The 12,723-nt window shown below is 42.8% G+C and overlaps 1 protein-coding gene across 1 annotated transcript in view; it reads right to left on the bottom strand.

Annotated features, from left to right (window-relative positions):
• Positions 1-337: 337 nt before the first annotated feature.
• Positions 338-12,723, bottom strand: part of septin4b (septin 4b) — a 46,971-nt gene continuing 34,585 nt past the window's right edge. The window contains exons 2-13 of the mRNA XM_083914660.1: positions 10,301-10,426; positions 8,988-9,320; positions 8,544-8,640; positions 8,335-8,421; positions 8,086-8,209; positions 7,363-7,497; positions 6,431-6,548; positions 6,215-6,316; positions 4,813-4,909; positions 4,417-4,579; positions 3,583-3,682; positions 338-1,995 (exon numbers count right to left, since the gene is read on the bottom strand). Of these exons, the coding sequence (XP_083770786.1) occupies positions 1,927-1,995; positions 3,583-3,682; positions 4,417-4,579; positions 4,813-4,909; positions 6,215-6,316; positions 6,431-6,548; positions 7,363-7,497; positions 8,086-8,209; positions 8,335-8,421; positions 8,544-8,640; positions 8,988-9,320; positions 10,301-10,426 (1,551 nt within the window). The 3' untranslated portion in view covers positions 338-1,926. The remainder of the gene's footprint in view (positions 1,996-3,582; positions 3,683-4,416; positions 4,580-4,812; positions 4,910-6,214; positions 6,317-6,430; positions 6,549-7,362; positions 7,498-8,085; positions 8,210-8,334; positions 8,422-8,543; positions 8,641-8,987; positions 9,321-10,300; positions 10,427-12,723) is intronic.

The following is a 12,723-nucleotide window of genomic DNA, read 5'->3' on the forward strand; positions in this document are numbered from 1 at the left end:
ACGATTTAGCGCTGTAAATAAAACTGACTTGAATGGAAAAAGGTCAAAGTATGTAGAGGAAAGTGAAAAAGTCATGAGTATGAGCGTTGGTAGAGTCACCAATGAACCAACACTTGCATGTCCCGGGCCACTGGGAGAAAACATGCAAACTCCACACACAGATAAAAAAAAGTCCCAGTATGGGGCATAAAAATGTGATCTCTCATAAGAGGATTAAAATGTGTTCCAGTTTAAACTCATTTATTAAAGTCAAGCCACAGCACTCGATGTGCTTACATTTTTACAACATGAAAACAAAACTCAATGTCTGATGGAGACATGAAATTATATTCGTATTTTATTACAATATTAGAATTTGTACACGTCTTCATCCACATTTCATTTATAAATTTATTACATAAATATACTCCATAAAGTAGAATAACAAAAGACAAATATAATAGAAAACAAACTCAGAAAGAAAAGTAATCTGACTCTGCGACAGAAGCTCCAAGGAATGTTTTTGTCTTTTCTTTCACATAAAGGTCACGCGACGTGTCTTTGTACTCAGGACACAGAAACAATTAGCGAGAAAATCAAGTTCATCCGATCATTTTGTTCATTACTCTTGGCTTTGATGAGATATGTTCCTCATATCAATACAAGGCAAAAAAAAAATCATACTTCGAAAAGGGAAATCAAAAACATGTGGGACGTTTAAGTGTCGTTTTTGGCTTTCGTCATAAGATAAACATTAAGGTTTGCACACATCCGACACATGAGTTCCATTGAACTGAGGATACAATCACAACCAACCAAAATAAAACAAAAAAATCCACCTCCTCTCCATATATTTCCCCCAACAATTAAGTAGCTACGTATTTTCATTTCCCATAAATAACCTTATGATCACTCAATTGATCCTCAATCTGCGAAACCTTCACACAACACATGCAAAAATAAATACGCTGCATGGCCTTTGATGCGACCCTTCTCCTGGACGCTCACCTCATGCAAATCAGAGGGTCTTGTCTTCTCATCTAATCCATCTCTTACGACTAACGACTAACAGGTGTCATAACGTGTGAACTGTCGGTGTTTTCCGTCATGACATGACTCTGAAACAACTCTGTTTTGGGGAGGATCCTACAATAATGATGGACTCCTTTGTCATGTAAAGTGTTGGTGATCAGTGAGCATCGCAGTGAGTTAAGACGATGAGCGGAGCAGCTTACGTCTGTGCTGTCAGGCAGCAGAGGTGGCAGCTATGATAAACATGCAGACAATGATAAAACAACATTTAAATGAATCTAAACAATCTTCGCATTAAAGATTGAACCAAATTAACCAGCGGGAACCTCCGCTGAAGGGAAATCAACATAAAAAACACATCGTCCGTACATAATGGCAAGCAGTGTACTTTAAATAAAACCAGGAACACGTAAAAGATGGAAAAAACAGTAGAACAAATGTTTATGAGTGAACATTCAATTATTACAGTATGCATTTTGACCTCTAGAGATAATAAAAAAAATAAACACTGGCACCAGAAAAGTGTGCTGAGCAGGTCACCACATGAAAAACCTTCATATCAGAAGTCAAAAATAAAAACCTGTGATCATGTGGTTAGATAAAGTTTGATGCTATTGCGCCCTCCTCGCCATTAAGGTTTATTGAAACAAAGACAACAACCACATTTTTCAATTATTTTAAAGTTTTGACAGAACAGAAAGTGTAGGGAGGGTCGCCATGATGTCAGAACATCTTACCACCTCCTCGCGGGTCCCTGATCCGAGTGTGACGTGCTGCTGATGAGGTTGAGTGGTGGTTGGGTGGACACACGGGGATGTCAATGTTCTAGAGAGGAAAAAAAGGTTTCCTGGGTGTTTTAAAAACAAAAAAAAGAATCCCAGTTACAGAGACACACGTGCACGGCGCTGTCCTTTGTTAATAGCCGTCTTTCTGAGTGTGCATTTGATCCTGGATCCTCTGCAGCATCTCCTGCATCCGCCGCAACTGTGAGGGAGACATGAGACAAGAGTTGGTACCCGGTCTGATTTGACACAAAGTTGACTACGTCTGCGTTCATGTGGCGGTGGGAGACGTGGGGACGTCAAACAGGCGGTGCAGCCTTTTATACAGGATCATTATTTACACACGACTGCGCAGACAACAAATCGATAAGTGTTCTGGATCATGTGACCCGGGCTGGCTCCTCCACCACCTGCCTCTTCACCTTCACTACAGTGTATCCGTTTTACAAAGCAGCTAAAAACAGGGGTTTCTGTTGAACCAGTTAATCATGCTGAGGTCTTTGGGACCCAAATATTTGTTCATTCAGATTTAGCACAACATCAGGTGGAGTCCAGCAAACACGTACAGTTTTGTGCTATTTGCCGTTCAGTACGTGTTGAATATGTCGACCAACACACTTGCCTTTGTCCAATTACCCAACACACACAGATAGTACCGTGTCACAGTTTTGATTATTTAAAGTTATTTTGAGTAACCGCTTAGTTAAAAAGTCATTGTCCGATTCACCGATAATGAAAATAATCGATTATTCATCAGGAAACAGTGCTAAAGTATACTGCGGCCCACAGTGACACGCCCAAATGTCTTGTTGTCTGAAAAATAATTTCATTATCATCTAAGACTCACAAATCAACAAATTCCCATATTTGAGAAAGATGAAACGTTAAACGACCGAAATGATTATCAAAAGTTTCCGATGAATTGTCACGTTTAACAACATTTTAATGTCGGTTTCACAAAATAAATAAAAACAACTGAGGGAGAAACGATCTCTTTATTTGATAAAATAAATAGATTTGGGGGGGGAAGAGGGACGGAACTGAAAGCACGACGTCACATCTTTCACTATGAACAGATGCATCATCGCCTGTATTTGATTATAATAAAAACTAACTTCAAAATTATGTCAAAATTATGCAAGTCTGCTCCGTCTATCTTCAGTTCCTTTAACCTGGAAGTAATCACAGTGACCGGGCTCATACTGTAAAGACTTTAAATATTAGGAGCCTAAAAGGAATAGTATTTCATGTAATGATACTTTCTCTAAGAATATTTCATCTAACCAACGCCAAAGTAAACAATTTATATCATATTTCACACTAATTTTATTTAGCCCTTGAATATAATTGCTGGGAAATTAAAAATGATTGTTCTTCTAACATTATTAGTATCTTGTTTGCACCTCACTGGCTGCGTCAAACCGTAAAAAGTTTTTCCACAGCAGCGTTAATGCAGACTCTCAAATGTGGGATTATGAAACATTGCTCTTTTCCCTAACGCACAATTCAAATGTCCAAAGGACCCGCGAGGACAGAGGAGCAGGGGTCTGAATGTACAGTTACACCAGCTCATGTTTTTTAAGGCTGCTCATTGTCAACCTCAGAAAACATGACCCGAATGTGCTTCAACACAGAATGTGTGAGCTCAAGACGCTCAGAGGGCTTCATCGGAAAGATCTCTCTGAACCGAGTGCGTCTCTGTGTGCTGCTGAGGGTCTGAGTGCTCATGGTGTTCAGACGCGTGATGGTGTTGCCGGTGTGAATCCGGTTGGTGGCCGGCGTGCTGTACCTCCTCGTCTTTCTCCCGGATGAGTTTTTCCGTATCGCTGTCCGGCGCCGCGGGCACCACGGGGATGGGGAAGTCCGTGCCGCTCTCCCTGGTTAGTTTACTGCAGAGAAATACACGTCATGGAGACATTTAACATGAGATGTGTCACAAAGGGTGAGGCTCAAACGCTGCGTGGATCTGGATCTGACATGACGTTCATCATCGTAGTCACTGAGGACTTCAACTCAAAGCAAACACGAGCAGAGAGCAGAGCTGCGGCTGATCTTCTACTTCAGTGCTTCTCAAACTGTGTGTCCTCGCTATTTAGTTCATTTACTTACTTACAACGATCGTATGTGAAACCTTGGAAATACTTGATTGTGACAAAACCTTTGAGAACCACTGGTCTACTTCTCACAATCATCATCTCAAGCTCAAAACTGTCACTCAAAGTCATTTCAAGTTGCCTCGGCGGCACTCGGTGCTTGGTTGCTGTCTACCTCATGCTGCTGATGGACCTCATTAACACTTTAAAGCACAAACACTAAATAAAAGATGAACTAATTGACCTGCAGCTGTGAAGATGAATACAGTAAACATCTTTAAATACACTGAAAAATACCGAAATTCTAAGGATAGAAATCTGAATGTCTTAAAAGTAAATAAAGTAAAGGACTACAGCTCTAAGGAAATCCTTTTTATTCTCCTTCTAATGGTTTCTTCTCAAACAAAGTGCTCTTTAAGTGTCTGTATGTTCTACACTTCTTATCTCTTGATATTTAAACATGGACTATTTCTTTTACACGTCGTTGTGTGTATGTGGAGGTCTCCCCCCGTGTTTCGGTGTGAGCGTACTTGCGGTTGCGTTCCTTCACGACCATGCGGGTCATGCTCTGGATGCAGTGGGCTCTGTAGTTCTCGTAGTGAGTCTCCCGGGTCACGTCCTTCAGGTCTTGCATATGCGTGCGGACGAGCATGTTCCTCAGCTTCACAAAGTCGCAGTGTGCCGAGTTCTCCACTGTGAACCACAGCGTGAGGGTCAGATTCAACAGTGTATTCAGCATCCTTCAAAACACTGCAGACGCTGAGTCATGCATGCGACGTGGACTAACAAATGTAAAGAGGATTAAGCATCAATAAGCACACACAAGTCTTACTGTATGTACGTAGCTATGCAGCGTCTCTAAAGGGCTGATTTGACTTTGACTACAAATCACTTTAACGTGTGATGGAGCAGGAGAACAGGCCTACCCTCTACGATGCCCCAGGGATAGAGACGGCCTCGCACCCTCTTTCCTTTGGCCTCCACCACTGTGTTGCTGCCAATCACTGCAAAGGGGATGCTCTCCTTGTTGGGAGAACAGAAAAGGATGGGAAAACGTTTTAGAGATATCTGGCAGGGGAGGGTCTAGGTGAGGGTGCACCAGTGAGTGGTGCAGTGCAGATGTGTTTATTGTTGTTGTGTTCTTTACCTTTCCACAGTGACACGTGTCCTCCATTTCTCATTTCTGATTACTCTCATCTGAAACTACGCTCCGTATTTTTGTTTTTGTTCAACGGATCATAACTCCCATTCATTATTTCAGTTCTTCTGTCGCTTTCCTCATTTCTCTGCTGCAGTTAACACAGTGCTCTCATCAGAGGCCACGCAAGGACAGAGACAAAGAGACATACTGGCACACTGACTGGCTCCTCGCTGCCAGCGTACGATGCCAGGAGAGCGAGGAACAGTTGACTCATCAAGAGTGTGTAGTCATTTTAACATCCCTGCACGCTTTTTAAGGTCACATATTTTCAGGCTCATGGTGTTTTAATGTTTCATTCATTCCTCTTCAACCGCTTATCCCGGGGTCGGGGTCGCGGGGGTGCTGGAGCCGATCCCAGCTGACATTGGGCGTGAGGCGGGGTACACCCTGGACAGGACGCCAGTCTATCACAGGGCACATAGAGACGAACAGAGACAGACAACCATTCACACCTAAGGGCAATTTTAGAGTCATCAATTAACCTAACACATGCATGTCTTTGGATTGTGGGAGGAAACCGGAGAACCCGGAGAAAACCCACGCAGACACGGGGAGAACATGCAAACTCCACACAGAAAGGCCCAGGCCGGGATGCGAACCTGGAACCTTCTTGCTGTGACATTATTTTTCTGATATTTTCTGTCTGAAACGCTCAGTTTGTCTTTTTAAGACCTTCTCCTGAAAAAGTCGGTTTCGCGGTCTTCCACATGTGCTCTTTCAGCATTTCTACACCATGATTACAACTGGAGAATGACTGTAACGGCACTGTAATGGCAACTTTCTTACCTATATATAGTATAGTTGTGACATCATAACCGTACAGAAGTCCTGACGGTTCGTTTCAGTTTGCATTTCTCTGTGGATTGAGCGTTTTGATGCTTTCATATTATTTATATAAACCCTTAACCTGTTTATAATAAAAAAAAATGAAAACAAAAGTGTCTAGACATAAAGAAAATTCAAATGTAGGATGATATTCTTGTTTATTGAATGATCCATGTGAGCATCCCAGTTCTGTACGTGTCAATGCAGTGCTGACTTCAACTCCGACTGCAAACTCTAAACTGCAGATAAGACAACTGACAAAAAAAGAGCAGATAGAAAAACACCTGGCAGCTCTGACTCACCTTCAGCTGAAGGTCCTGCTGCTTAAAGTCCTCATCTTCATCAGAGTCGCAGTCAGGGAACTGGTATATCTTGATCCCGTACTGCTCGATCTCCTCTCGGATCTAAAGGCAAACAGACGACGGAGAAAGTACAGAATGAAAACATGGATTTTGGCTGTAAAAAGACTATTGAGTTGTGTTATAGATCAACAGTTTAGTGACTGAGATCAGCCTTACCTTGAATTTCTTTTTCTTGACCTCACTAGGGGTGAGCGTGTCTGCTTTGGCCAAGATGGGGACGATGTTAACCTTCTCATGTAGAGCTTTCATAAATTCAACATCCAAAGGCCGGAGGCTGGAAGAGACGCGAAACATACACGTCCATCAAGTACAGTGAGAGACAGATCCCTTAGAGTAACACCTAACACCTTCCATTGTGTCTTTCAGTAAAATATCTTGAAAACATAGGAACGGATTCCATAAATGTCCATAAATGACATTTGTTAGAATCAAGTCATTTATCCCGGTGATGATCCGAATGTGTTTTTATCCTGATTGGAGACATAAGACGTGTCTCTGGTCACTCAGCGGTGGCAGAGGTGACCTCTTGGCGTCTGAAGAGTAATGACCGAAGCTCATCGACAGAGGGAGCACTTTCTCCATCGCTGCGACTGTGAAAATGCACTGCACCATTACTTGAGCTTTGGCATATTTGTTTCTTTAACAAGCACGGTGAAGTGGAACGGTGCAAGTGCACAAATGCGGCAAAAAGCCCCACATCAGCACAAACAATTGATTAGAGCGAAAGCGCTGCACTCAATGTAAATCCACCTGAAGGCAGCTGAGAACTGCTTTAACTCGAGGCAGGAGCCCACTGCATTAACAATGTATAAGGCTGAATGCACTGCAAGTACATACTGGTGCGCTGGATATTTAAGACAAACCTGAATTAGTTAGGTGGTTGTGTGTGTGTGTGTGCAGGAAAAAAAAAACTGTATGACCATGCACAAATTTAGGGAAAGTAAAGGTAGTCACTGGTTTTATGCGAATGCCAGCACAGACATTACATACTGCAGCAGAAAGGGGATAATAATCCCCTTTATTAGTCGTGATTAAAGGGAGACAGAAGGCTAACTAATCCCTATGAGAGCACTGAGGATTTGTCATACCCATGACCAAAGGGTGAGATGAAATAGAGGCAGCAGTGTACGCGGTTGTCCTGGATGTTCTTGCGGTTGAGGCCACTCTCGTCCCTGAAGTACTGCTCAAACTGCTGGTCGATGTAGTCAGCCACTGACTTCCAGCTAGAGCAGAAACACACAGGGACATTCAGTCTCTGAGGCAATGCAGAGCAAACACTGCACATGACTTTTTAAACACTGCAGAGCTAAAAAGAGGTTATCCAGCTGTGTGCTGTGTGAATGGTTTCATTTCAGGTTATTCTTTTTTTCACTTAAGGTCCCATATGTTGCTTATTTTATTTTCAGGTTGATACTTGTATTTTGTGTTACTACTAGAATATGTTTACATGCTTTGACGTTTAAAAAACACATTATTTTTCTCATATTGTCTGTCTGGATAAACCTGTATACACCCTCTGTCGGAAACACTCAAAAGCTCAGTCTGCTCTGATTGGTCAGCGCTTCTGAGTCTTTCACATCTGAGCTCTCTGTGTCTCTGCACCGTCACTGCAGCCGGAGAATAACTACAATAGCACTGTAACAGCACTTTCTACCTTTATATAGTAAAGTTGGCTGTGTGCATTTCTCTTTGGGTTCAGCGTTTTGATACTTTCACAGTATTTATAGAGCACCTCACCCTGCCGTATAATTATAAAAAAAGAGAATCTGACTTTGTACAATAAGGGACCTTTAAAGTTGTTTGACATGTACCATTCAGTGTTGTTTACAGCGTCCCCAAACCCAGGTGTGTCCACGATGGTGAGCTTCAGTTTGACACCTTTCTCTTCTATATCCACTGTGTGTTTGGTGATTTCTACTGTTTGTGTGATTCGCTCTGGGGGAAAGGACACAAACACACCACCGCTCTGAATATCAGCCATGACATACTGTATTACAGGGCAAATGTTTATAAAACAAAAAGTATACAAAAAAGTATATCAAAAGCTAGAGCGTACTCACCTTCAGCATTGAGCAGCTTCCTATCTTTGTAAAGATCTGTGAGAAAAAGACTGTTGACCAGGGTTGACTTCCCCAGGCCAGACTCCCCTTCAAACAAAGAACAACAAAGACCAAAAGAACGAGGTATAAGACTTTGTGATCAGCAGTCTCTCCAAACTAAAAGGTGGGCTTAAGATCAAGTGTCTGCTAATGTAGAAACGAGGATTTACCTGCGACCATTAGCGTGAAGTCAAATCCCTTCTTCACTGACTTGCGGTGCACCTGGTTTGGCAGCGTCGCAAAACCCACATATTCCTTGTCCTGGTCCTAAAAATCCAAGGAGAGATGAAAGAATACATCAGGGAAGCACATTACCATTTATATTTGACTATATTTGTAAACAGTGCTGTTAAAAACGTGGGTGGCCCATTCACACTACGGGAACTCTCATATATAACAAATGAAAAAGCATTGCAACAACATCGCAACCTTCAACAGGCCCAGAGAAACCCTTTTTATGACCACATATTAGTTTAAGGCACAAGCTCAGTCACATCTATGAACTGTGTTCATCAGTCTGAGCTGCTCAACACATCACAGCACACAAACACCATCGCCTTTAAAGCAGAACTGAGCCGCACAGTTTACCCTCTCTGGGTTTCCCCTCGTGTTACCTCGTTGTTGTTGTACGGGTCAAATCGACCCCAGGGACTCTTGGGCCTGGTGGGACTCATGGGGCACGGCAAGTCAAACTCCACACTCCTGCTCTGCGGTAAACTGGGCTCTGAACCTGAATCCATCTGCGCCCCGCCCGCCACGGGAGGGCGCAAACATGACGGGGTGTTGGGGCGGTCTCCGCCCTCAGCTTCCCTGCCTGCATCATGAGGCTCACGGCCATGATGGTGGGGGTGGTGGGGCTTGTGTTCATGGTGGTGGCCGTGCCCTCCTTGATGGTGAGGGTCGTGCATAATGGTCTCCACCTCTGAGTCATCTGAATGGCTTGAATGCTAGAGAGACACCGCGGTTGAAAGGGGGGCGGGTGAGGCGGGGCAGAGGAACGAGTGGAGAAAACAAAATGATAGGTAGAGGGAAGTGTCGATGTGGAGGGGGGAGGGATTGAGATCCAGAAAGTGGAAATTTCACACTTTTAGAAAACGGTCAGAATATTTTATGGTGATGGGGGAAAAAAAAGAAACATGGCAACATGTAGGTGAAGCTGGTGATTACTTTGTATCACCGTTAATGAGGGTGGATCATGTTACAGGTGGACAATAACACCAGACATCCATCAGTGGATCTGTGTGTTATTTCATCACAGTGAAAAGAATACTGAATGAGCTGTTATACCTGGGCATAACGTTAACTGTACATTCCTGGAAGTAGACAGCAAGTTTTTCCTACATCATCATGGATATAAATGTCCTGACCACTTCATACATTTTGTAGAGCTATTTTGATACAAAAGGGCTCTTTTTATGGTCGTTATTAAAAGGACAAAGACTGTTTCATTACATTAGACACATACGTTTATTCTTCATTCCTAGATATCCAGGTTTAATACACGTTAAGCTGTCACAAAGCTGAAAAATAAAGTGTAGCTTTTCCTGTAAGATGATACGCAGCTGAAGTGGAGGCTGCTGTACACAGCCGTGGACTCCTTACCAAAAACCAATGTCTCTCTGTTAGTCGAGCTCAAAGATGAATAATGCAGTGGCCTTCAGAAAGCATGAGGCCACACTGTGACTCTGCACTCGTGCTGTGTGTATGAGCCGTGAATTAGCTAAGGGGTGAAGTAGAAGTAGGTAGCTGGGACAGGACACATGAAGATGCAACTTATAATACGAGTCTGAATGAAAAACACCTACATGTTGCTTTTTGAGGAGGCTCAACAGGTAAAGTTAAGTTGACCAAATCACTCAAAGACTGTCACTGGAAAGGGACATTAAATAGGTAGTTTAAGGGGGTTTTGGGGGGTTTTCTGCGGTACCTGTTCAGCATCATGGTCCCTGCTGTGATTAGGAGAGGCAGGGCAGGAGTCCTGCTCGTCTGATGAAGAGTGAGCCTCATGGTCACTGTCCTCCATTGCAACTGGGGCTACAGTGCACTCTGCAATCTCCAACCGGAAGGGAGCACACGTGTGGAGAGGGTTTACGATCGTTAAAGGACACAGAGGGTCGGGTCAGGAGAGGAGGGAGCAGAGAGTCCGCCGTGAGGAAATGAGTTGTGTGAGGTTCAAGAGCAGGGAGCGATGTGACAAAAGGAGCGAATGTGTTCAGGCAAGACGGACGAAGACAAGACGAATGAAAAAAATTCAAATTATTAAATAAAGTAACGACATATGAAACAACATGCCATGAAGCACAGTGAATGGCATGATTGAAGAGCAAATACGAGTAACCAGATAGATGACTGAGTGATTCATAATGGCATTTTGAGGGCAGTTTTTTTCCCACAGTCTTCCAATATAATGTTCCCTCCCATTACAGTCCGGCCTAATGGTATTATTTCTCTCCATTCAGTGTTTCAGGAACCACTAAAAATGCACTGGTCCAGCCAGCGTCAGTGCCAGCAGATAAGATTATCCGATCTGTGCCAGCTGCAGTTACATAATGCAGCCAGTCATTGAAAGTTTGATGAATAGCAAAGTTAAAACACACAATTCTGCCAAAATATTTCATTTATTTATGTTCAGAGCCACTATGTTTAGAGTCAATCATCACTATATATATATTTCATTCCCTTGCATGTTAACATCCCCACTGGAAAATACTTTGAGTCTGAAGTTTAAGTTTGATATCCCTCCATCACTGTGCAACCAGAGTAAAATAATAAAATCATCGATGTCACCCCTACATGGTTTGTGCCCACAGCCCACAGCTTAAATAATGCTGGATTTAGAGCTTTAGGGCAGAGGAGAAATTGATAGTTTCACAGTTTAGGAAATCAGTGACCTGCTTACTTGTGTTACAATCAAAGCACAAAGATCAATGACCAACATGGTGGATCCTGTGACCCACATAGAAGAGAGGGTCGATTGCAAAGCTCTGACAACTGTGGAGCAGAACCACTAACAGGTTCATCATTCAGTACCCTTCTTTTTGTTGGTGTTAAAAAAGTGAACTGATTGTCCTCAACAAACTCAGATGTTATCTAGTGCTAAAATCACAACTGCAACAACATTAAAAGGCCTTCTTCTTCCCATATATAACCTGGTAGAGCGGGCGCCCCAAATGCGGAGGCTTAGTCCTCGCCGCAGTGGTCCAGGTTCGACTCCGACCTTCAGCCCTTTGCTGCATGTCGCCCCCTCTCTCTTTCTCCCCTGTTTCCTATCAACCTCCAGCTGGACTATAAAATAAAGAGGCTTAAAAAGCATTCCTCTCAGAAAAGTGAATCATAAAAGTTGCATCACAAACTCACAAACCACCCCCTCCCTCCCTCTACACAGAGCCTCACCTCTTCTGCTGCAGAGCCTCACCTGTGGTACCTTAAATCAGCGTGTGAAGCCTCTTCCTCTGGCCTCTGCGTTCACTGCTCTTCATGCCAACTCCAGCAGGAAGCAGGAGGCAGAGACCAGAGGCTCCAGCATTTATACGCCTCCATCCCAGAGGACACAGCGACCTTCAACCCCATCGAGCCACTCAGCCCCCCAGGGAACTGATCAGCAGCATTGATGAGCCACACATCATCGTTCACAGGCATTCTCCCTCGCTGAATTTACTTACAAGTTGTAGCAGTAGAGCTCATCAGACACAACATAAAAATACATAAACACTTTTCAGATATATGATTCACCATAGTTCATATAGTTGTGAGTGTGTCAGACACCCCAACACTGATGAACTACACTAGACAAGACTGGATGTGGCCAAAATCTTCTATCCTGATACAGGTTTTTAATATCTTGATTGAATAATAATAATAATATAATAATATATATCATGATATAGCATCTTCTCTGGTAATTCAGTAAATAAAAAACACAAAGTAATGCCTAGTTTTGTATCCTTCTGTGTAAATTGAATAGGTAATAAATGAAAAATATTGAGCGTTTTCTCATTTTATTCAGAACTTTAATGCAAAATATGAACTGAGAACATTTCACATTAGATTTTCTGAAAAAATAGAGTATGTGCTTGTTGTGCTTGGCATACTTGTGTATCACGACATCTCGATATCTGATTTCATCTTGATACGACTCCATCGAAAGAGGATGAATGATCATATCGTTATCGCCCAGCCCTAGTGCAACCTGCGTATCGGCCAAACTGTTAAGATGAGCCTCTTGAGCTGCTTAAATTCTCATTATGAATCACGAATGATGTATTAAACATAACCTGCTATGCTAATGAATTCACTAATTAAGCTGATAAATGAATTCATTACGAACTATTTATACACCAACATGCTTCT

Source organism: Echiichthys vipera, assembly GCF_963691815.1.
Source record: "Echiichthys vipera genome assembly, chromosome: 5".
Classification (NCBI taxonomy): Eukaryota; Metazoa; Chordata; class Actinopteri; order Perciformes; family Trachinidae; genus Echiichthys; species Echiichthys vipera.